Source organism: Hyperolius riggenbachi, chromosome 3 (assembly GCF_040937935.1).
Source record: "Hyperolius riggenbachi isolate aHypRig1 chromosome 3, aHypRig1.pri, whole genome shotgun sequence".
Lineage (NCBI taxonomy): Eukaryota > Metazoa > Chordata > Amphibia > Anura > Hyperoliidae > Hyperolius > Hyperolius riggenbachi.
Genome location: NC_090648.1, coordinates 256,542,766 through 256,567,397, shown reverse-complemented (window position 1 = coordinate 256,567,397; position 24,632 = coordinate 256,542,766). Strand labels below are relative to the sequence as shown.

Here is a 24,632-nt window from a genome sequence, read left to right as displayed (position 1 = left end):
TTGCATTGTATTAATAACTTGTTTTATTCATTATGTGTTGAAGGCAGACATGCTTTCAGTGTCTCTCTGTCTCCAGCTGCTTCTGCACAGTCAGAGAATGTGTCACATTCCTCACTTAACATATTTAAGCAAACACAAGATAACATTATCTTCAACTTCGGATGCATCCAGATTTCAATGCACTGAACTTTCAAGCTGTGTGTGTAACCCTTCGATTGTTGGTCTAGTAAAAAAAAAAAATGCTGGTTGCATTTAATATGCTGTAAATAATTTTTTTTAGAGCAAAGAAGAAATGCTGGGTTATATTCTGCTTTAAAGTGAAATTCCATCTTTGTTAGGAAAAAAGTTTTCCCCCCAGTTAAGCTCTACAAATTCCTAAAATTAATGCCACATCATTTCAGATTGTTTACCATGATTATTTGAGTTCGAATGCTGAGTGCTTCACACAGACTAGGGTAGAGTATGTCAAAACTAGGAGTGTTGGAGCTTTCTGCCAGTCACTCAGTTAGTGAAGATGTGGAAAACAAGCCACCATTATTCCTAGTCTGTGCAGATAATTACTGATACAAGAAAGGGAATGTAATTGGACTATTTGTACTGAAAACTGTTGCAACACAGAGTACAGATTCCAAACTAGAAAGGTAATAAAACTGGAACTAACTTTCACTCTGGGAAATAACTTGCCATCCTCAAATTGAAATGGAAAGGTCCTCTTTATAAAAACATAGAAATATTTGTGAAGAACTGAAAGTTTATAGCAAACTTTTTGGAAGAGTAGAGTCTTTCTTTAAAATCTAGGATCAGGAGTCGGTCATGTTGGAGCACTAGAGGGGAGGGCAGCAACATAGAGGGGCACCTGTTCATACTTAAAGATTATACTTTTTAATTGTTAAAAAAAAAAGAGATTATACTTTAAAATCTAAGGTCAGTTTAAATCCTGAATTGCGTATGTATAATAGAGTAATTGATGTGCTTATGGTGGTGTTAGCCTTCATGGTAGGCAACAGTTATGCTGTTCTCCACTATCTGTGTTTTGTGAATCTGTGTTTTGTGAATTGTTTCAAATTGCTTGCGGATCTAGTAGCACTTAACCTGATGAAAATGATGAACATACATTTCCATTAGAGCGATGCATACCCAACACAATTTACCCGATTGCAAACATCTGTCATACTGCATTTTTTGTGTGTTTGTGACTTAACCACTTCACCACTGAGGGGTTTTACCCCCTGAGCACCAGAGCAATTTTCACCTTTCAGCGCTCCTTCCATTCATTAGTCTATAACTTTATTATTACTTATCGCAATGAAATGAACTATATCTTGTTTTTTTCGCCACCAATTAGGCTTTCTTTAGGTGGGACATTATGCCAAGAATTATTTTTTTCTAAATGTGTTTTAATGGGAAAATAGGAAAAATGTGGGGAAAAAAATAATTATTTTTCAGTTTTCGGCCATTATAGTTTTTAAATAATGCATGCTACTGTAATTAAAACCCATGAAACGTATTTGCCCTTTTGTCCCGGTTATAAAACCATTTAAATTATGTCCCTATCACAATGTTTGGCGCCAATATTTTATTTGGAAATAAAGGTGCATTTTTTTCAGTTTTGCGTCCATCCCTAATTACAAGCCCATAGTTTATAAACTAACAGTGTTATACCCTCTTGACATAAATATTTAAAAAGTTCAGTCCCTAAGGTAACTATTTATGTATTTTTTTTAATTGTAAATTTTTTATTTTTTTTTTAATTACAAAAAAAAAAAAAATGGGGAGTGTGGGAGGTAATGAGTTAATTTTATGTGTAAAAGTCATTTATTTGTATGTGAAAAATGTGTAGGGTGTAGTTTACTATTTGGCCGCAAGATGGCCACAGTAACTTTTTGTTTTAATGCGACCTCCAAGCTTCCTTCCGGAAGCTTGGAGGAAGTATAATGAGCATGGACACGTGAGTTTTTTCTCACAATGATCGCGCAGCCCATAGGAGAGCAGCTGATCATTGCGGGGCTTAGATCAACGAACGGGAATGGATTTTCCCGTTCATTGATCTCTGGGCGAGCGGGCGGCGGCGGTTTTACTAGCGGCGGGCGGCGTGTTTACGAGCGGGAGCGCGGGCAGCGTCGGGAACGCGGAAAGTACGTGTTTCTCCGTCCCTGGTTTTTAAAGGATGGAAAAAGGGGCGGAGAAATACGTACGCGCGGGGGTAAAGTGGTTAATTTAACAACAATAATCGGGGGGCGGGGGGGGGGGGGGGCAGTAGCTGCACTAGGTATTGCAATAGCATTTGCAGCTTGATTGCAATTCCTAGTGGAAAAAACTCTTTGGCCCATAAGAAGTTAATGGTCAGTATGGATTAAACAGTAAGAGTAATATCAGGTATCATTTATGGATTTGCTTAAGGGTTGTAGCACTAAGAGGTAGGAGGAGATAAATCTTTTTTGTCACTGTCAGTGACTGAGCAGTCAACTCCCATATCACAATTATTCTGAGAATGCCCAGTCCAATCAACGCATAAAACGGTTTCATCCAGAGGGAAATACATTGTGCAAAATAATTCTAAAGGAGAAACATACATGTAAAGTTAAGTTTATTTGGTTTAAACAACCAGAGGATACATCTTTGTTTTCTACTTGTAAACACATTCATATTCACTGTATTAACAGTTTCATCATGCTGACTGCTATACATTCCTATATTCTAGGTAAGCTATATACAGTATGAGGGCACAGTGCAGACAAACTTTGTGAACTACACAGAACAATTGAGTAAGTAGTACCGATTGCAGAAATAAAACATTTACTGTGTAGTTGGTAGTGTATATGTGGAAGATATGAAATACAAATCTATATACATCATTTCTGAAAGGGTTTAACAACGGACACATTAAATAGCACAAAAACACAGTCTAACAAATATTTTACAAAAATAAAGGGCACTTAAAGGGTAAGGTTTGCTGGAAGGTGTGCACTGCAGCAGCTGTTATAAAGTCAGACAAGGGCACTCCTCCTTCCTCTGTATGGAGAAATAAGAGGCGGTTTCAGTGGTGAGAATGAAACCTCCTCTGCAGTAGATAAGCAGAGGCAGGCTCTAAACATGTACCAGAGAGTTGTCCTGGGTGAAACCAGTTGGCCCTTCAATCTGGTTCCATTTCTGGAAACATTTGTATTGGGTGAACTTACACATTAAGAAAATAATTACTAGAAGACCTTTTCTTGTTTCAGTCCTTTGATAAAGTGTATCAAAAGCACTGGCTTACAATATTTGAGCTTACAAAATGTGCACAGCACAAATATATTAATGCCAAAGTAAAAAAAAAAAAAATTCAAAATATTTAATGCAAGCCACTAACAGGTGTAGATATAATTTCGTCTCTTTTAATTGCCATTTTCCCCTACTGGATATCAGTGGACTACCCCTAAGACGACTGGAAATGACACATAAGAGGCAGGAACAGCAGACTGTGAGGGGAGAGCTTTCCAGATGAAGTTGCAGCACTCAGTCTAAATAGCCCAATTTAAACTCTAAGCTTGAACCGGTCTTGTCCCATAAAATCTACCCTTATACAACCATCTTGAATGTTTTCCACAGACCTGCATCTATACGGACTATTCAGCACATTGAGGAGCACAATAAATTCCGATATGAGTCCATAGTTTAGTAACAATGTGGGGAGAAATACTGTACATGGTTTTGTTGTAGGACTTAGCAGATAGGCCACAGTATAAAGCAAATAATAGAGAAGGAGGGCAAGCAGCCTTACAATTTCAATCCATCTGCACAAAATTAGAGCAAAACAGCTAATGAGAAATCAGCATTCCACTTTTCATGCAACATAAAAAAATCTGCATGGCAGTCGTGGCCCTAAACCAATTTCCAGGCCTAGCAACACTAGTCTGCAGTGCAGAAGAGTAACACTGGCTAAGTGGGCTCCTGCCATTTAGCTTCTGGGTACCTTAGAAGCCCCACTGCTAAAGTGAAATTCTTACAGTGGACTTGAACTCAGAACTCCCTCTCTGCTTTAAATGATAAGTAACAGCATAATAACCTTTAAAGAAAAACATTTCCTTGTTACAGCTTATAGAGCTCCTGCAGATATGCTGCAGTGCAGTTACATCTTTGTTTGCTGGGTGCACAGAAAGGGTTAACCTCCTGTGTTTATATATGAGCTCAGAATTCATCAGACAGTTGACAGCTCAAATTACACTAGTTCATTACATGCTGAGAAGGGAGAATCAGACAGGCTGTTCTCTATAAACACACACACACAGGGTTGATTTCTCTGTCTTTTCCATCTCTCCTGTGCAAAAGTTCAGGTCCACTTTAAGGTGGGCAATTCAAACTGTGATATCTACACTACAATAGTGTAATTAATTTTGGGGGACTGTAAATAAGTAGACAAAAATAAACACACCTAATTAGTATGTTCTTATTTTCTGAAAGTACATCTTCATGTGTAAGATAAGCTGGGGTTCAGAATATCTATAACATGATAAGATAATAGAAATTCAGACAATTGCATTAAAGCCTTTCGTTATGCCATTTAAGAATTCAAGAGACAGCATAGTGTTATTTGTACATCCTATTCAGCAAAAAAAAAAGCAAAAATAAATATGACTACTTTTTCAGCAATGTTGCTACTGACAACAAAACCCTTTATTACTGTAAAAAGTCTCCTAAATTTTCAGAAAACAAATATTGCTGCGGACATGCAGAGCTATGGTGAATTGCGATTACTGTAAACGATTACAATAAAGATTGTTCAACAAAAGGAGCCTTCACACAGGCTTAGCAACATACAAGACATATCTGCCAACAGTTGACAGCAGTGATATCAGCAAATGGCACATTAAAATTTATTGGACCAGTACGTAGCAGCCTCAGCAAGCTAAAAGCAATCCTTTTCCTTATGTTTCAATCACCGGGAAAATGAACAGCAGGATTATTGTCCGCCACTGAAATGCTGTACAAAGGAGAGCTTTCTTTACTTTCAGACAGGGATGAATGCCGTAGTAGTGTGATGGAAACTTTTCCACACAAAGAAAGTGTTCCTCTGTCAGCGCTCCTGGAATCTAATAAAGTCCATTTTTTTGTAAAGTTGCTATGTTAAAATAAAAAATTACCTTTACAATATTAAGTATCAAGAAAATAAACATACATGAGGACAAACCATCATCCTCCTTACCAACACGGCCCTTCCTGTTTGTTTGCAGCTTAAAAGAATATCTAGTGGACTTATCTCCACAGCTCTTGCCTATTCAACCAAATAATGCAGATCAGGATGAATGAGCTCTCGCCCAAGTGAATAGAAGAAAACCCTAATACAAGAACACATCTTGTACAATGATGAGGGTTTCACTAAGCAGACTTTACTACTTTCGTTACACCATTCTTGTCCCTTTGTAAAGTGTAAAAAAAAAAAAAAAAAAAAAATTGCTGCTGATTTTCATTATTTTTTTTCTTTTTCCATAGTGCCATTCATCTAATAATTACACCACATTCCCTAATCCTTCTTTTACCTACATTTTTCTTTTGTTTGCCAAAGAGCTTTTACATTATGGCAGTAAAACTCTTGGTTGAATCGCTCTACCACAACAGCAAGACTCCAAAGCCTTCTTAGTGCGAGGACATCATTTTGGAGGTCTATACAGTCTCTTCATACCTTGCCACAGTGTCTTCTAAATTATTGCTGGCCTCATTGTGCTCCACTTGTTAGCTTCTTCCAGATGACAAATCACTAAATATTGAAGAGAATCTGGTCTGCAATGGAAGCACATTCTTAACTGTCCTTTCTTCCAAGAACCAGGCCTTTCTTCAGATAATCAGCTTGTTGTCCTCGGAGCACAATATATAAATATGTATTAATGGAACTCCTACAATGACAAATTACATGTATGCTCCTTTTTTGCAGGTGTTAAAATTCATTATCATTACACCCCAAGCAGACTCTGATTCTAGACTACTGCCGTGTATGTGAGTTTCCATGACAACTTCAATGTAGATTGTAGATCAAGGGGCAATCCAATATAGGATGCTGCGATGACAGATTATATGTGGCAACCCGCAACAACCTTAATTCAGCACTTTTCAGCTACTAGTAGTCGGACAAATAAAATGAAATGCTAACAGCTTGCTATGGACTGCTTCACAGTAATATTCTGTGCAACAATTCATAAGTCCCTTAGATAATTAAAAAATATAAACAAACTCATTGAGAGCTATCATTTTTACAGACTGCAAATAGTCTATAACTTCAATTTAATTTTTATGTTAATAAAAATCTAATAAATAAGGTTTAATAATAACTTCAATTTATGAAAGCTAAAATATCAGAAAACAGCAAGGATGCTAATAAGCATTTGCCACCAGGAATTTCACTACTGGGGGACATGCAAAATAATCTTTTAGGCTCTCAGGAAGAGAGGAGCGTTCAATACCAAATGTTCATTTGATGTGGTAGATAGCATATTGAATTGCGTTCATCGTTTTCATACTTTTATGCTTAAGTGATATCTAACAAAGTTTAAATTCACTGGAAGTCATCATTAAACAATGCTTAAGACCCAGGCAACTGATTTCTCCGGTTTCTGCTTTTCCTGGTGTTCATTAGGACTTTCAACTTCCCATAATCCCCTTTAAGTTTTGGAATTTCAGATGCCGGAGTTTTTTTCTGCCTACTTTCTTTGCAATATTGGTTAATCATCTGCATCTCTGAGTGACTGAATGATCCAGTAAGGTCTTTAGGATGAAACTGCAGTCCGCTCAGTGTGCTGGCCCAGATCCACTGAGACTTGTCGGTCATGAAAGTCACAAGCTCAGGCTCCAAGATCTTCAAGCTGATCTTTGCTATGGTTTGCTTAAAGGTGTTCTCAGTGGCAATACAGTGATATAGCCCCACATCAGAATCTTGGACAGATCGAATAAGAAGTCCCTGGCTTGTTGAAATTATTCTTTCATTTAACTTCACCTGTGAAATAAACATAATTGTTGACATTCTGATAAAAAAGTAACCCACTCTCCACACGCATAATACATATATAAAACGCATACAATTAAGAGCACTACAAGGTAAATGTATCGATATTCTGCTATCACCTGTTATCAGTAGTAGAATATTGGTAGTACTGATATTCCACTACAAGCCTACCTTCACCTATGCTCACACTAAATTTCCCTGCATCTATGCCCAACACTTACCTACCCCACACCTATGATGAACACTAACCTCCCTCAATCTATGCCTAACATTAACCTCCCGCTACCTACACCTAACACTAACACTGCTAACTAGTGTCCCCACCACTACAATCTTTGCTATCCCTGCTGCTAGAGAGTTCAGCTACACCAGTAGCCAAACTCCATTGTTGTCCCTAACAATATCTTCAAATGATTCATACAGAATCTTTCAGACTGGCAGCCTGGCTCTCACCTCCCCAATTGGAAGAGCTTTGAACAAATTACTCACTCCCTTTGTACCACACTTCTCAATACCAGCATCATTCGTAATGGCCCCAGCGCTCTTTTCACTCCTCTCCTGGGCACTTTGCAGTAACAGCCACCGTTATGGTGTTCTGGCATCGTCGCTACAGAGTTCCACTACAAAGTAGCAAAACTCCACTGTCTCTGGTGTCCAAATTACCAGCTGTAGCTGGTAATTCTAGAATTCAACATGGGCACCTATGTGGTGCCCAATTTTCTGGGCTGTGTTTAATTTACCTGCTTCAATATATAACTCTGGCGAGTGCGTATTTGTGGATATGTCTACCCACATTGCATACGGACAAGCTTATTGTGTGTTTAAAAGCTAAAAACATAAGATACATTTTTATTGTCCCAGCTGAATAACGACAGTCTTATTATTGTTCTTACAACCTCATCTTGAACTATTGACTTCTTTTTATTCTGTTTGCTCCGCTTTACACGCAGATCATGCAGCATTGCACTGCAAAGTTGGCGGCGGCCTTGCATTGATTTTGCTACTTCTGTCGCGCCGCCTCGCCATAGTATGTAATAATTGCAGTATAATAATTGCAGTATTTGTATAGCGCCTTTCTCCTCGGACTCAATGCGCTTCCCCAAAGACTTGCATCTCCCTCGGGACGAGCTGCTGTTGGGGGAAGTATCGAGATGCAAGGATACGCTGTACGTGTGAAAGTAGCTCAAAGGTGACATTGAACAGAGGGTACAAATTTCCAGACTAAAGGAATGGACCTATTAGGAAAGCACCAACGAGGGTCTTAAAACCTTCGCTTAGACCCCCCAAAAATGTATATCCACATTTCCATTTCAGAAAAATATCTAAACTTTGATTTTACATTATTTTCCAATGTTGTAGTAAAATAGGAAATGTGAAATGAAATTTTCATTTTCCTTAATTTCTAATGAGCTTTAGTGGATTTAGTATGGATGCAGTGACACTTCTTATCAATAGAAAGAAAAACCATAAGCAATTGTATTTGTTTCTGAATGGAAAATACAGCAAAGCAAGTGATTGCTGACATAAGTGTTGTGCCTTACATCAACTAGTTCAAACTGTATATATGCACATTTTATGTGTGTAGAGCTTCTCTATACAAAAGCCTTGTTGTATGGTAAAAAAAAAAAAAAAAAAAAGGACTGACATGCTTAGTTTCCTCACATATTCCATCTGGTTCTAAATAATTCTCAATCTTAATGCTCCATGAGAAGATCGCAGCATACTTGGAAGTATTTTCCCCTGTAAAGTAAGCCCAGTAACATTTGTTTCTTGGCAATCCAAAGACTAATTTCCAGACAATGATGCTGATATTGTCTAGAAGGAAAGCACAGCTGGTGATTTGGGTCATGCTATTAGGTTAGCAGTTCCAAATTGTAAATGAACACAAAAGACTACTTCAATGGGAAGTAAATATTAACAGCACTGTAAGAAAACGTCTAAACTGTATATATTAATCCATAAAACTCATTATAGAGTAAAGAAATAGTGTAAAATAGAAACTTAAGACCAATATAAAATAATGTAAACCCTAAGGGCCCTTTTCCACCAGCGCGTTTGCGCTGACTGAATCGCAAAACCGCAAACCGCTAGCGATTTTACAATCGCTACGGTTTGCTTTTTAACATAGGAATCACGGTAGGTCATTTCCACTACCGCGATTCGTTTTTGTCGGGAACGCGAACGCGCGGCGGAGTGATAATTGCCGCGATTTTGCTATGCAGTGCATAGCATAGCAAAATCGCGGCGGCGAACGTCGGGGAATCGCCGGTAATTGCGATTCAGCAATCGCTAGCGTTCAGCGTGAACGCTAGCGATTGCAAGTGGAAAAGGGCCCTAAAAGTGGAAAAGCTCCAAAAACAAATTTTCTAATTTTACTCACTTGAAGGTGGATTTTTTTTAGGGGGAGCAGAAGCTATACTTTCTGATAGGTTCCATGTGCATAAAAAAACATTACATCTATACATATTTACAATTAGGTTACAGTAACAGTGATGGTCTAGCAATAGACCAATTCAGAGCTTCACAGCGAGGAGAATTTTCTGATGGTCTGAAAGTGACAGCAACAGGGCACGGAAGATGGTTTCTGGAAGCATGGAAGAAAGAGTCTGTCTACTTACACTTTGCAGTCTTAAGTTGGCCGTACACTGGTCAATGTGTCCAACAGATAAATCCCTCCCACAATCTGAGAGATGAATATATCTGATTGGATCTCAACACACACTGTACACAGATTTTCAATAGATTACCCCCCCCCCCCCCCCTTCCCGTGACAAGGCTATTTTTTACATTTCAGTGCTCCATAGCTTTAAAAGCTTGCTGCAGAGCCATAACACTGAGCCAAATGGACCTCCCCCTTTTCTGCTCACCAACAGAGCTTTCTGTTGGTGGGCTCTGATCGCTGCTGCAGGATTTTTTTTTATATTAATTCTTATTCCCAACCCCTTCTTCGCAGCCCCCGATAGCCGAATCCCAGCAATCGTCTCTCATAGGCATCAGCCTATGAGAGCAATCGCTCTGTCGGCCACTCCATGGGACAGCCGAATGACAAGGCTGTTGCCAGTACAGTGCTGCGGTAGCTAGCAGCTCTGTACAATGAAAACAAACAGCCGTTTGCTTTTGTGCTGGCAGACTGTTGATGGAGCACAGCTTCGTCACTCAATCAGGATGCACACGCATCAGCGCGCGCGATCACCTGCAAAACACTCCCTCAGGACTTGACGCCAACTGGCATTAGGCAGTCCGGGGGGGCACCTTGCAACCTCCAATTGGCGTTAGGTGGTCGTAAGGTGATTAACAGTTGTGTGATTTAAGTATCATGCAGGCACCCATAATGCAAAGTTTTTGTTTCTCCGATAAACTCAGTCTGTCCTAGATTTATTAAAGACTATAGAATTGCATGCAACATAGAACCGCAGTCCCACTACCTAGGGCTGAACGATTTTCAGTTTAAAACCAAAAATCGCGATCAGGGCAATGATGATCTTGGGATCGTCAAAGGGGCAATTTGCGACGGTTTTTGCCGCTGCCGCCTGGCCTGCTCTGCTCCCTTCCCCAGCTTGCCGCTGCCGCCTCCTCCAGTAATTTCCCATTACAGTCAGGCTCACCGCATTGCACTACCGCACGGTGAGCCGCAGGAAAGAGCCGGCGAGCGTTCTCTGCCTGTACCAGAAAGTGTGGCGTCACTTCCTGGCGGCCACCGTTACTAGGCAATACACCGTGCAATGTGGTGACCCGACTGTAATGGGAACGAAGCAGGTAAAGTCAGAGGAGAGAGGGGGATCTGGAGGCTGCAGCACCTACACACTGCCTAACCTGTCCTGTGGCCCCCACACTGCCTAACCTGTCCTGTGGCCCCTACACACTGCCTAACCTGTCCTGTGGCCCCTACACACTGCCTAACCTGTCCTATGGCCCCTACACATTGCCTAACCTGTCCTGTGGCCCCTACACACTGTCTAACCTGTCCTGTGGCCACTACACACTGCCTAACCTGTCCTAAGGCCCCTACACACTGCCTAGCCTGTCCTAAGGCCCCTACACACTTCCTAGCCTGTCCTAAGGCCCCTACACACTTCCTATACTGTCCTGTGGCCCCTACACACTGCCTATACTGCGGCCCCTATACACTGCCTAACCTATCCTGTGGCCCCTACACACTGTCCTGTGGCCCCTACACACTGCCTAACCTGTCCTATGCCCCCTACACAATGCCTAACCTGTCCTGTGGCCACTACACACTGCCTAACCTGTCCTAAGGCCCCTACACACTTCCTATACTGTCCTGTGGCCCCTACACACTGCCTATACTGCGGCCCCTATACACTGCCTAACCTATCCTGTGGCCCCTACACACTGCCTACACTGTCCTGTGGCCCCTACACACTGCCTAACCTGTCCTATGCCCCCTACACAATGCCTAACCTGTCCTGTGTCCCCTACATACTGCCTAACCTGTCCTATGGCCCCTACATACTGCCTAACCTGTCCTATGGCCCCTACACACTGCCTAACCTGTCCTGTGGCCCCTACACACTGCCTAACCTGTCCTGTAGATATACACTGCCTAACCTGTCCTGTAGCACCTGTACACTGCCTAACCTGTTCTGTGGCACCTACAGCTGGCTAAACTATACTGGGGGCACCTATATGTGTCTACCTATACTGGGGGAACTCATACTCACCATCAGTGTGCTGGTCCATCGTTGTGTATTGCAAATCGTGAATCGAAATCGCAATTTCTGACAAAAATTGTGCAATTCAATCTTTTCCGAAAATTGTTCAGGTCTACCACTACTTTATAATTGTCAAAAAACCTTACTGTGCAGCAATATAATCCTGATGAGAGTGTCAAACCCTAACCACATCATAGCAGACAGTTGTTAGCCTTGAATTCAGGTTTGCTGACTCACTTATGACATCCCCACTGAAGATCCTCTGGAAATGCCGTAGTAAATCAGCATTTAAGAGTCCCTATTTTACATAACTCCAGGATGCCTGGAATATATTAGAAAAATAAAGTCTCACGGTGGGCACCTTTATTCACAGAATCCACACAAGTATTAATTTACTAAGCTTATCCACAAATCCTTGATGTGTCAATATGAGGGATGAGGGTTGCACGCTTTCATTACTTAGCAACAGATTTTCGTTTTTGTTAAATCCAGTCTACGTTTGCTGAATCCTTTGTGACATCCCAAATGGAGAGGCTTGGGGATGTCTCAGTAAGTCAGGTCCTGTATGTTGAATCTATTTTGTTTTATATAGTAGTTTAAACTGTATTATCATCCCAAGACAGCCTAATCTTTTAAATACAGTAGATATGACTATAGAATATTTTAAGGTAGTCAACTTTCCTCTATTGCTCTCGGCTCACAGGTCAACATTTGATCTTTTTGATTAGAGCAAAATGGAACATCTAAAAGTCCACTTTATCCATAAGGGCCCCTTTGCACTACACGCAGATTCTGGAATGCGAATTTCTGGATCTAAACTGTCTCCAATGAATGTTTATGGGCCCGTTTCCAGTAAACATGATTTTTCCGAAGCAATGTAGAACAATTATGGATGGCATGTTACAGATTTCTGCAGCATGCATTTGTTTCCCATACAGTGATTGATAGCCACATCCAGATTTCCGTATTAACATTCCTGGACACAATGCGGAAGTCTGGATCCAGAAAAACAGATACAGAATGCAACACGCTAGTGGAAATAGGCCCTAAAGCTGTAAGAAAAAAACAACAAAAAAACATTTCATTGATAAAGATTTTTACTCTTCTGAACTGCCTTTATATATCAAATTCGACAGAAAGGCAGCATACATTAACCTCTCCGGCATTTAATTTCCCTGCAATTTTATCCCAAAAGTGGTACAATTTTGTAAAGCATTTCTTTATAATGTAAACATTTTTGCAGATCGTTTGCAAGTTGCGGTCTTATAAGCTGTCCGCAAGCATGTGTGCAATACATTTTTATTTTTTACATTTCTTTAAATTAAATATATGTATAGATTTTCTACTTTATTATTTGCTGCTATGGGCAGCAAATAAGGTCTGGGAACTCATGATACTAGACACCTTGTTTAATTTCTCACACTTTCCAGCCACCCTGGGTCAAATTCACAAAGTGTAGCTTTTTAACAGGTAAGAATGAACTGTGCTGCTTTCATTCTTCTACCATATGACTCCACTTAAATTAGCCATACATCAGTCGATGTACGGGCAGATTGACCATAAAAGACATCCCTCTCTGATTGAACCTGATCATATAGGGATCTGCTGCCTGCCATACACCACAGACCGATTTCCAATAGATTTCAGCATGAAATCTATCTGAAATTGGCTTAGTGCTGTCCTCTGCCTGTAAATTGTGAAACAAGTGACTCTTTTAAAACACTGCAAAGGGGTGGACACTTTATACTTAGGGGGACACCGTCCAATGGTTTGTCGGTCATCATGATATCAAACGCTGTTACCACCGCACAAACGATAGAGCACTGGAGACTGAAAATTTCCAGCATGTCCAATTGATCCCCTTGACCAATTTTGGATGGAGATTAATTGAAAGATCGATCAGACGGCCATGCTGCAGCACCGATTCTCTTTCAATTTGATGAAATTAATGAATCGTAAGCTCGATTGGTGTCGCAATATTGACTGATGTATGGCTACCTTTACTTCCAGTGTTGTATAGAACACGACACCCTGATCAAAAGCAGGTGAGAAGTTCTGAACTGGCCAGCATAAAGGTTGGGGGCGGGGCCCACAAGAATGAGGGGGAGACCACAAATAGGAATTAAGCATACAGCCATTGGCAACTTAGAGCAAATGACCATGCAGTGCAGGGAATGGGGCGGGGCCCTGTAGCAGCATGGCCATAGTCACATATGCAACCGGGGTGACTCCAGCTTCTACGCAACTGTATACTAGTATATACCCTGTAACTGCTACCCAAGCCTTGCTTTCCGTAGATTCTGACAATAAAACTCACATTTGCCTGATTTTCCCTTTATTTTTAGACTGTACATTTGTAAAGAAATAATGGTTTCCCCTATTGATTGTCAATTTGTAATTGCTGTATGTTTTTTTAAATACTTGTAATACACAGTATGTTACTTGGTATTATGTGCCCATGTCAATTTCACAAAACGCTAAACCTCCCCCTATATATATGCCTAACATCAACTCCCCTTCCCTACGACAATAGCTAACATTAAAGGAACACTGTAGGGGGGTCAGGGGAAAATGAGTTTAATTTACCCGGGGCATCTAATGGTCCCCTGCAGACATCCTGTGCCCGTGCAGCCACTCACCAATGCTCCGGTCCCGCCTCCGGTTCACTTCTGGAATTTCAGACTTTAAAGTCTGAAAACCACTGCGCCTGCGTTGCCGTGTCCTCGCTCCCGCTGATGTCACCAGGAGCATACTGCGCAGGCACAGACTATACTGGGCCTGGGCAGTACACTCCTGGTGACATCAGCAGGAACGAGGACACAGCCGTGTGCAGGCGCAGTGGCTTTCAGACTTTAAAGTCTGAAATTCCAGAAGTGAACCGGAGGCGGGGCCGGAGCATCGGTAAGTGGCTGCGCGGGCACAGGATGTCTGCGGGGGACCATTAGAAGCCCGGGTAAGTTCAACTAATTTCCCTCCGACCCCTACAGTATTCTTTTAAAGAGAGTCTGAAGCGAGAATAAATCTCGCTTCAGACCTCATAGATAGCAGGGGCACGTGTGCCCCTGCTAAAACGCCGCTATCCTGCGGCTTAACAGGGGTCCCTAAAACCCCCAAATCCACTCCGTACAGCGGGGGAGCGCTTCCTGGTTGGGGCAGGGCTAACCGCTGCAGCCCTGCCCCACGCGCGTCTGTCAGTGCGTATCTCCGCCTCTCCCCCGCCCCTCTCAGTCTTCCTTCACTGAGAGGGGCGGGGGAGAGGCGGCGATGCGCCGCTGACAGACGCGACTGGAGGCAGGGCTGCAGCCGTTAGCCCTGCCTCCAGGAAGCCATAAATCACGACCAAATCTGCGACCAAGTGTTGCAGTGGTCGCTTTGGGGGTGAAGGGACCCCTGTTAAGCCGCGCTATAGCGGCGGTTTAGCAGGGGCACACATGCCCCTGCTAACTATAAGCTCTGAAGCGAGATTTATTCTCGCTTCAGAGTCTCTTTAACTCCCCTTCCCTACAACAATAGCCCGGGAACTAAAGTCACTCTTATTACAGCAGCTGTAAAGCCGCAATTTAGCTGAGTAGCTGTAAAGCTGAAATTTACCTGAGCAGCTGTAAAGCCACTAATTACTGCAGCTGTAAAGCTGCTCAAATTAGCTTACCAGAGACCAGCTACAGTGGCGCACTCCGACTAGGTGCAGCATGTTTACCCGTTTCTAATTAATAAAAATTGTAATGCCAATAGTATAGGTCTTTTATTTACAGTTAGTTTACAGTTGCATGCGCTGCTCTTCTGGGCACGCACAATTAAAATGTATCCGAGGCGGAATAAGATAAAAAAGATAACAAAAAAACCCAATTACTTAAGAGGGAAGCCCAGAAGCTTCCTATGTCCTCCTGGAGACCACAGTTGCCATACAGACCCCTGGAACAAATTCGAGAAGAAATGGTGAGATATCTTATTGTGGCCACATGCCTGCCGTGGACGAGTGCGGCTGTACTGCATCTGTGCAAGTACAGCCACGCCTGTGCAGGAAGCCTAAGCTGCTTGTACACGGCCAGTGCCGTGCTACTTCGCAGGTGTGACCATACTTAAGCAGGCACAGTATGGCTGTGCTCAGGCATGAAGAGAAGTGCAGTTATGATTTAAGAGAGGCTCCCGGAGCAGCAGCAGTAGTCTCTAGGATACTTTTTTCTCGCGTAAGTATATAAATATATTTTTATTTTATTCTGCCTTGGGTTTGCTTTCAGAACTGTGAATTATTGTTTGAACTAGAACCTGTGGGGTGCAGTCTTCTGGAAGAAACCCTGTTGAACTTAGTGAATAATCTATGTTAACTTGGCTTGTGTATCAGAACTATAATTCACCTCTTTCCTTCGGTCATTATCTTTTTGTAGCAGCCATTTGACAGAGGCCTGTGGAGATTTTGCATTGCATTCCAAGAAAGTAGTGTTATTTCTGACTCCATACTGAACAATCTCTTCAGTGTTCCTATAGCCTGGAAAAAGTGAAAGGGAGAAAAAAGGCAAAACACTTTAGACTGTGCCAGAAACACTCACTTCCCCCCAGAACTGAAACATTAACTCCCCCCCCCCACCTCCCCCACAACTGCTAAATATATTTAGCTACCTAAAGCAGAGCCAAAAAAATAATGCATATACATTGCAGCCACATCACACGGGCACAATACCTCATGAGCTGGACGGCCCATTAGTCTAAAGACATACAATATCAATTACTGCTGAACCATGGCTTTATTGTGGAATCAATGAAATGTGAACGGTCACGCCAGAGACATTGCAAATCGGAAACTATGCTCTATGTTCAGATTTTGTGGCAAACAACATGTAATAATTTGCTTTTAATTTGAAACACTATCTAGAAATATGTAACTCCAGAAACCGTCTTTTGCATCTAAAAACCTCTTTAAAGACTTATTGTTGTCTGTTAATTGCTGAATATTTTGTGGTGGTTGTGAAGAATATACTTGTATGGCTACTATTTGGCATACAGTAGTTAATAGTACAATTTATTACTTTAGCATTCACTTCAACTAAATAGAATACGGACAAGTGTACCATTTACAAGTGTTACATCTGTTGAAACCATGAATAGGACCTGGTCCTGTATAATGAGTTACAAATGTTTTATCTAACATCACTGGAGATTCAATTTAGTAAGTTTAGAAACGGTCTTATATCCTGTCTCAATGTGGCTTCAGTGTGGATAGTGGTCATCTGTGAATGCGGCCACCCTATTAAATCTGGTCAATTATTTTTCAAACCTTTCTTTTTTTCAGTAAAAGAATGGTACCCGCAATATCCCATCATACTGTGCAGTTGGCATTCTGTGTCAAAAAATACTTCTCAGAATACCAGTCTGACACAGAATGGTGCGCAATGGAGAGGTGTGGGAAATAGAGGTTTATGTGCAATTTGATTGGCTATATTAGAAAGAATACATAGGGAAGAAACCCAGGCTGACCAGAGAGTCAGATCCTGAAGGAGTGTTTGATACACTCTGTGCTGCAGAATATATGTGGGTGGTATATAAATTAGTCATCATCAACATCATATTCCTGGAAATAGCTTTGGGTTATTTGGTAATTCCTAACAGAAGGTTGCAGCTTCACCTTTATATGTTATCGAGTGTTGCTGCAAGGCTTGGTGTGTGAGAAAAAAAAGGCATACGGTGCAAGTGACATCTCAGCTACATCTTAAATTAGAACACTAAAAATAACCAGTAATTGCGCATCTTGCTTCTCTGGCATTACTAGGATGGAAACTAAGCATGTTGTCATTAGGTACTGACTGCCATTGAAAGAATTCAACTTGCAGCCCGTGTCTCGCAGTGTTCTTACGGTAATGTTTCAAACAGGGCTTACCAGTTCTGAATGCAGGCCTGGCTACAGGGGCATACAGAGATAATTTGCATATTCAGTAGCGGTGTATTGTGGGTAATAACCATTTTGTGATCAGAAAGGAAGTCGGGTAAACGTATGCTAGGTATACACTATTAGATGTATGCCTGAAGTGGAAAATTATGGCTACAACCCTGATTGAAAATCAATCAGGAAATACTGTTAAATTACCTGGATTTCAGCAGAAGTCTAATCAAATACCAAGTCTGATCAGTTGGGTGATGTGACTGATGCGGTTTCTTTAAAGCCAGGCAGCACAGGTTTCTCTTTAATTGGAAGTCTTACTCCTGTTGAACAGTATACTGTTCCTAGTAAAGCTGGCAAGAGGCTTTCCCTTTTAAATAAATCAATAAACTTAAAAATCTTAAGCCCAATCTACACGATACGATTCTTTATACGATTCGATTACGATTCTATTTACAATCTGATTAAATCCGCCGTGTCCGATTGGGATTCGATTCGATTTAATTTGCCATTGCAAAACAATGGCAAATCGAATTAAATCGAATCCCGATCGGACATGTTGGATTTAATCGGACCGTTAACAGAATCGTAATCGAATCGTACAAAGAATTGTATCGTGTAGATGGGGCTTAAATCATATTTTCTCTCCTCTATGAACAATATGAACGCTGAGGCTTTTGTGAGATCTTTTATGAAGCACCAATTCAATTATAATGGTAGTAAGCTCCACCCCCTTTAAAGAGAATCTGACGTGAAAATAAACTTATGATATAATGAATTGTATGTGTAGTACAGCTAAGAAATAGAACATTAGTAGCACAGATATATTGTTTCCAGTACAGGAAGAGTTAAGAAACTTTAGTTATCTATGCAAAAGAGCCTCTTCGTGGCTGTTTGCTGGAGCACTTATACATCAAATAAACAGAGACAGCTTTAGATAATATTTTTACTTCAGGGAAGTTGAAAGAGTCATTAGCTCTGCTTGTTTTATAGTTTAAAATATAGAGTGTGGCTTGTAACTGCAAATATGACAGAATTTTGCAAAGTTATAAAAAAAAAGACTATATATCTAAAAATGTAAATCCGTTCAAGTAGACAAAGTACACTGAGGCAACACTGAGGCACTAGGCAGTGTACATTGTAAAAGTGCAATAGCTCACACTTTGGACTGTATGCTGCAGTTTGCCTAGTGCTTAGGCAAATGTGGCAATACCAAGGAGAGGGACTGGAACGTGCAATACCTTGCCTTAGTATATTTGGACCATTATGTACCTTTCAGGTTAAATCCACGGCACTGAGTCACTGGATTTCCATGTTTTACATCCTGTCTTCTACTTCTCCTATAAAAAAATAAATAAATAAAAAATGTGAGGAGGACCACATACTCATTCAGATCAGACTTATATTACTTAGACTTTAAGAATTCTATAAGTATATATATTTTTTAAATATTTATGTCGGCTTGACCTGTACTTTTGGTCAAGACATTTTTTGGGGTACTAGGATGGAGAATTGCTAAAACTTCTATTGGAGTTTAATAATGTATAACCACTGGAGAGAGCTATCTGCCCAGCTAAGTGTTATTGTGGCCACACAGTCTAAAATAAAATGATCAGATTTAGTTGCAATTTGACAAAAACAATTGGCTGTCCTGAACAATTGAAAGTTTTTCTTTTTTTTTTTTTTCTTCATTTGAGCGAGAAATCTGATTTCCTGCTTTTTCCTGATAGAAGTTAATCTGGAGTGGTGGATTTTTCTGATCAATTTCTATGAAAATTGAATGGTGTGGGGTAGAATGTCAATCGGTTCAGGTATAGACCCACGCAACTTTTTTGAGAGTTTTCAATCTTTTTTTCCATAATTGTGGAAAAATATAACACACGTGTGGTACAATGGTCAGATATTTTAAATGTAACAATTAGTCAGAAAAAATGATTGCAATCCTTGGATTGAAACAAAATTTTAAAAACAATATGGTGTGCGGCCATCTTTAGTCTACATATTAAAACTTAGGCACACGTCATTCAGACTTGGGTAGAGTACAATGCTTTGACACAGCATAACTATTACTATATAACTCAGTACCACATGATGAATCACGCACAGTCAAACACATTAGAATCCATTACAGATACTTCATTATCTGATGATCTTCTTTATGAGGTTACCCCCAGGCACACATAAAGCACCTGCCGTACAAGCAGACAACTGGCTCAATGCAAGAGTATATGTGATATAAATATAATTTGGGTTTCCAGTAATGATATTTCTGCTCTGTCATTACCTGCTTTTAGATGATGGTATGCTTGCATGAAATCCTTAACTGAAGTATTATGAATTTATGAAAGAAAAAAGTAGATGTAAGCTTTTAATGACTGCGGCTTTTCCAAGAACCCAGCTCTACCCTCTGATAGCTTAACTATTTCACACAGCACCTTACTAAACTCAAGCAAAGGTATTGTTTTAGTTAACCATTTACTGCAGGTGGTTTCTCTACTGTAACACATTTGGCTATTGGCAAAGAGCCATGACAGCACTCTGCATCAATCTGCTGACTTTAATACATCGATTACGTATTCAAGAGCTCACAAGGAACGATACAGGATGGCTGTAATGCTGTTTTGGTATTTAAATGTATCATCATTATAAATCACGAACTTAAAGCTTCCAAATTCTCACCTCTTCCCTGATGGATAAAATCTGGAGCAATACTTTCCATCCCAGGCGCAGTATGGATCTCTAGCTAGACAGCAGTCTGCACATGCCGTTCCATAAATATGACAGCGATGTAACGATACTTGAGTTACGCCTTCTTCTGAGCTGACATACAGTTGTTGCTGTGCAAAGGAAAAACATTATTAAACCAACTATTCTAGATAACATACAGTCAGGGCTATTTCTGATCGTTTGGGGACCCCAGACAAGATGACCTGTGCCCATCACTTTTACCCAAGTAGGAGGCTCCCCATAGCAGATACTGTAATAGCACTGGCAAAGAATTACAATGGAAAGCTGGAATATACTGCAAGGGCACTACAGGGGACAGGATGAAGCTAATCCTGGAATACACTGCAGGGAACACTGTAATGCATGAATACACTGCAGGAAGGGGGCACTGGTAATCTGGAATATACTGCAGGGACACTACAAGGGGCAAGATAAAGCTAATCCTTTAATACACTGCAGGAATGGGGCACTGGAAAGCTGAAATACACTGCAGGGGCTAATTAAAGTCCAGACTACTTTACAGGGGACATTAGAATGCTGGAATAAATGCAGGAGAACACTGGTGTGCTGGAATGTCATACAGGGACACTGTATAATGGGGGGGGTGCAAAGATCAATGGAGGACCAGAATAAATTGCAAGGGACACTGGAATGCTGGGCTACACTGCCGGGTACACTGTATTGCAGGAAAACACTCCAGGGGATCCTGTAAAGCTGGGACAAAATCCTGATACCCCCCAAAACTTGAATACACCAAAGAGGACACTGGTAAGCTGTAATACATTACGGGGAACATGTGAAAACCACAATGCACTGTAAGGGTTAGCTGGAATACAGTACAGGGGGCATTGGGAAACTGGAATACATTGCACAGAACCGTGACAATCTGCAACACACTACACAGGCACTGGAACACTGGGGTACACAATGAACACTGGGGTGGCACAGAACTGCTAAATATAAGACTAATCGGGCAAGCAATTGATCACTCTCTGATGGGAAGTCAATTAAAGAATAACAATAGATGAACCACTTTGCTCAGCCATATTTTCAGAAGAAACCTAATGAAGAATTCTGTGAACCTTACCAGTGTTGCCCATGCCCTATACACATTTTAGCAATCAACTCTCCAAAATCAGGGTTTATCAAATTAGATAAATAGGGGTCCGTAGAACACTGGCAGTTGGTTTGGGGTGACTTTCCAGTGACAGCCCCATGAAAAAAGGTCAGGTGAAATATCTTCCACAGAAGCAGAGTCAGACAGCCACTGACACACTCACTGTAAGTTTGCAAAAGGGTTGGAAATCTAGGTTTTTATTGCAGTCCCCATCACAAACAGAACATACAGAAAAAAATCAATACAAGTGGTTTCAACGCTTCTTTAGTTTTTGACTGAATATGATAGTGATCTATTAACCCCAACATATCTGCTAGTGATCTATTAACCCCAACATATCTAACTGATCAACTTCTGATTAATTTCAAACTATTAACTGGTTGAAAATGTGATGGCGCAACACAATAACCATTGTTAGAGCTAGTGGTGAACTAGATTAAGCAGTAACTAACGACAGTGATGCAATGAATTCTCAATCAGTTTTTTGCTAAAACCTCCGCTAGTGAAGAAAGGTAGTAAGTTGATTGCTACAACCTCTTTAAGCAATGGACTAATCCACGGGTTAGGAACCTTTTTGGCTGAGAGAGCCATAAACGCCACATATTTTAAAATGTATTTCCGTGAGAGCCATATAATACGTTTTAAACTGGGACAGTGCGCATGTGCAGTAGAGGGCTCACGTCCCTGTTGCCATGGTGATGTGTATACAGTTGATCCTCCGGGCAGCAGAAGTGTCAGACACGTCTTCAGCTTCACTTGGGATTCAGCAACATCCGCAATTTCCCAGAGAGCCAAACAGGAGAAATAGAGACTAACAGCTTGTACAATTAGCTAGCTGACTGATTCACTTTGTAGGACGAGAACCCCGCACTTTGACCCAATAGGCTGCCTGTCAAGTGACAGGGAGCCTATTGGGCCAATCAAAGTGTGGGGATCTCTTACTACAAAGTCACTGGACCTGACAGGGTCCAGAGGGGGGCAATTGAAGCAGCTGTTCCTTTTTGGGGGAGCGTGAGTAAGTTAGTAGTGCACACTACAGCAGTAGCTTCCCTAATTTTACTTGCGCTGCCACACTAAGCTGCGCTGCTTGAGCAGTGTAGCATAGTGAGTGAATCAACCCCTACTGATTTGTCTGTGAGCCAGATGTAGCCATCAAAAGAGCCACATCTGGCTCCCGAGCCATAGGTTCCCTACCCCTGAATCACTTGTTACACTGGGCCACGTATGAGCCAGGTGTGGCTAGCTTTAAACAGGAGAACCAAGGCACTGTACACTAGACCAGCATAAGATACTCCATGTCTGGTAGTATAAAGATTGTTGTATAGATACACATGTATACACATTTTTGTATAGACTCTACTTTTGATCTTGAGCACATAGTTTGCCTGGGTGTTTGTCACTGGCTTTCTACAGTGTACCCCGAGTGCCTCCCAACTCTCCTCTTTACATTAAACAGGAGAACCAAGGCACTGTACACTAGAACAGCATAAGATACTCCATGTCTGGTAGTATAAAGATTGTTGTGCAAAGTGCCATTTTCTGACTTAAAACAGAAGGTATTTGCAAGCTTCAGTACACATGAGCAAAAAGAGACAAATATAATAATGAATTACGTCAGAACAGTTGGCCGAATGTGCTTATCGTTCTGTCATAGCCATGTAATAGAACACATACTGCAGAAAATGTTCTCAGAGGTTTTCCATAGATCAGGCAAAAGCCTTATTTCCAATCTCCACATCTGTGTGTATTATTCACGCATTATAGTTAGACAACTTGCACTGGGCATAATAAAGAATTCACACAGGTCAGCCTCATACAGCCAAAAGTATCACCTACTGAACCTACATTTTCCAAACTAACAGTATAGACCGCACTATAATATTATTTATATGTAAGATTCTGTCAGCAGCAAACAAACTTTCAAATGTCACTTCACAAAACTGTAATTACATGCCTGGCATGAGATTTTTTTTTCCCTTTAATACAGCTGAACATTTTTTTTCCTGTTTAATATAGCTTGGGGAATTGATTTTTCCAAGCTTAAACTGCAATTATATTCATCACAATTGCAGGCAAAATGAGTTAATCTGTCATCAGTCTTTATTACATAAATAGTGAATGGTGGAGTTGTGTAATGCTGAGACTGAGGCTGTAGCTGGAACTGCAAGCACATTCAATGAAATTACACTCTGCTGTGAAACAACCATACATGGGAAACAGAAACCTTCACCATCGATAAGATAAATGTGACTCTCATGCTAGGCTGTTCAGCTGCAAGTGCTGCAGACCTTGTAAAAATAAAATGGTCTTGTAACAATGCTTCGCTCTGACTTCAGGCAAGGTACATTACCTTTTTTGAAGAAATCTTCATTGAGGTTACGGCAGCACCACTCTAGATTAGGGAAACAAAAAAATCTTGTTAAGCCATCAATTGAACATCTCGCTAAATACACTGAGGTTGTGTTCCTAGACTTACAGCTTTAGAGTGACAGCAGACATATTACAGTGTAATTTTCCTAAATCACTAGAGTGAAAACCTCATGTTGGTAGGAAATTCCTTATATAAGCTTAGCATGTGGTTCAGCAGGAAAGCTTTAACAGCTGAAAGAGGATGTAATGTTTTACTTAAAAACTCTACTTGTTCTGCAAACTACTAAGTCGCTCCGTCTCTGTAACATGGCAGTTAGTTTAAATGATGACACTAACTCCTGTAGGCCACAGTCAAGCGAGTACACACCCTCCCAGCACTACCCTCAGCAGTAGGTGCATAATATTCTGCTTTCCACATACTACTTTCTGAGTAAAATCCCCTGTGCAAAAAACAAACTTCTTAAAGGGTTTAATTTGGGGATGATTAATGAGATGCAAACAGAAAAGTATTATGATAAAATGGAGCCCTAAGCAAGATAGCATTTCTTGCCCACCGCTGATGGTCACCTGGCTTTTTCAGTTAAATTTAGTTTGGACTAGCATCCACCAGGCCCTTAGACTCTCTCCAGGCCCCTAAGCTGCTGTCTAGAATTGCCCTGTGGATGGATCTGGCTCTGGTTGCAAATAATTTCTCCTAACATTCAAACTTAATGTAAAGTATATGCAGCTTGAAATTGGATCAGAATAACTTCCTGTGAATTGTTATTAAGCCAAGTTCAAGCTGCATACACTTTACATGGAATGTAATTCTTAAGAGAAAATATTTGCATCCCATTGATCATCCCTAGTTCAATTAAAGGCCAGGAGACGTAATCTAGCAGAGTTTAGAAAAGTTCAGGA

General features: G+C 40.8%; 1 protein-coding gene across 2 annotated transcripts in view; it reads right to left on the bottom strand.

Annotated features, from left to right (window-relative positions):
* Positions 1-2,570: 2,570 nt before the first annotated feature.
* Positions 2,571-24,632, bottom strand: part of SEMA3C (semaphorin 3C) — a 211,029-nt gene continuing 188,967 nt past the window's right edge. For both annotated transcript variants that reach the window (XM_068276189.1, XM_068276190.1), the window contains 5 exons: positions 23,713-23,754; positions 20,198-20,355; positions 18,791-18,858; positions 16,002-16,132; positions 2,571-6,964 (listed from right to left, as the gene is read on the bottom strand). In XM_068276189.1, the coding sequence (XP_068132290.1) occupies positions 6,554-6,964; positions 16,002-16,132; positions 18,791-18,858; positions 20,198-20,355; positions 23,713-23,754 (810 nt within the window). In that variant the 3' untranslated portion in view covers positions 2,571-6,553. The remainder of the gene's footprint in view (positions 6,965-16,001; positions 16,133-18,790; positions 18,859-20,197; positions 20,356-23,712; positions 23,755-24,632) is intronic.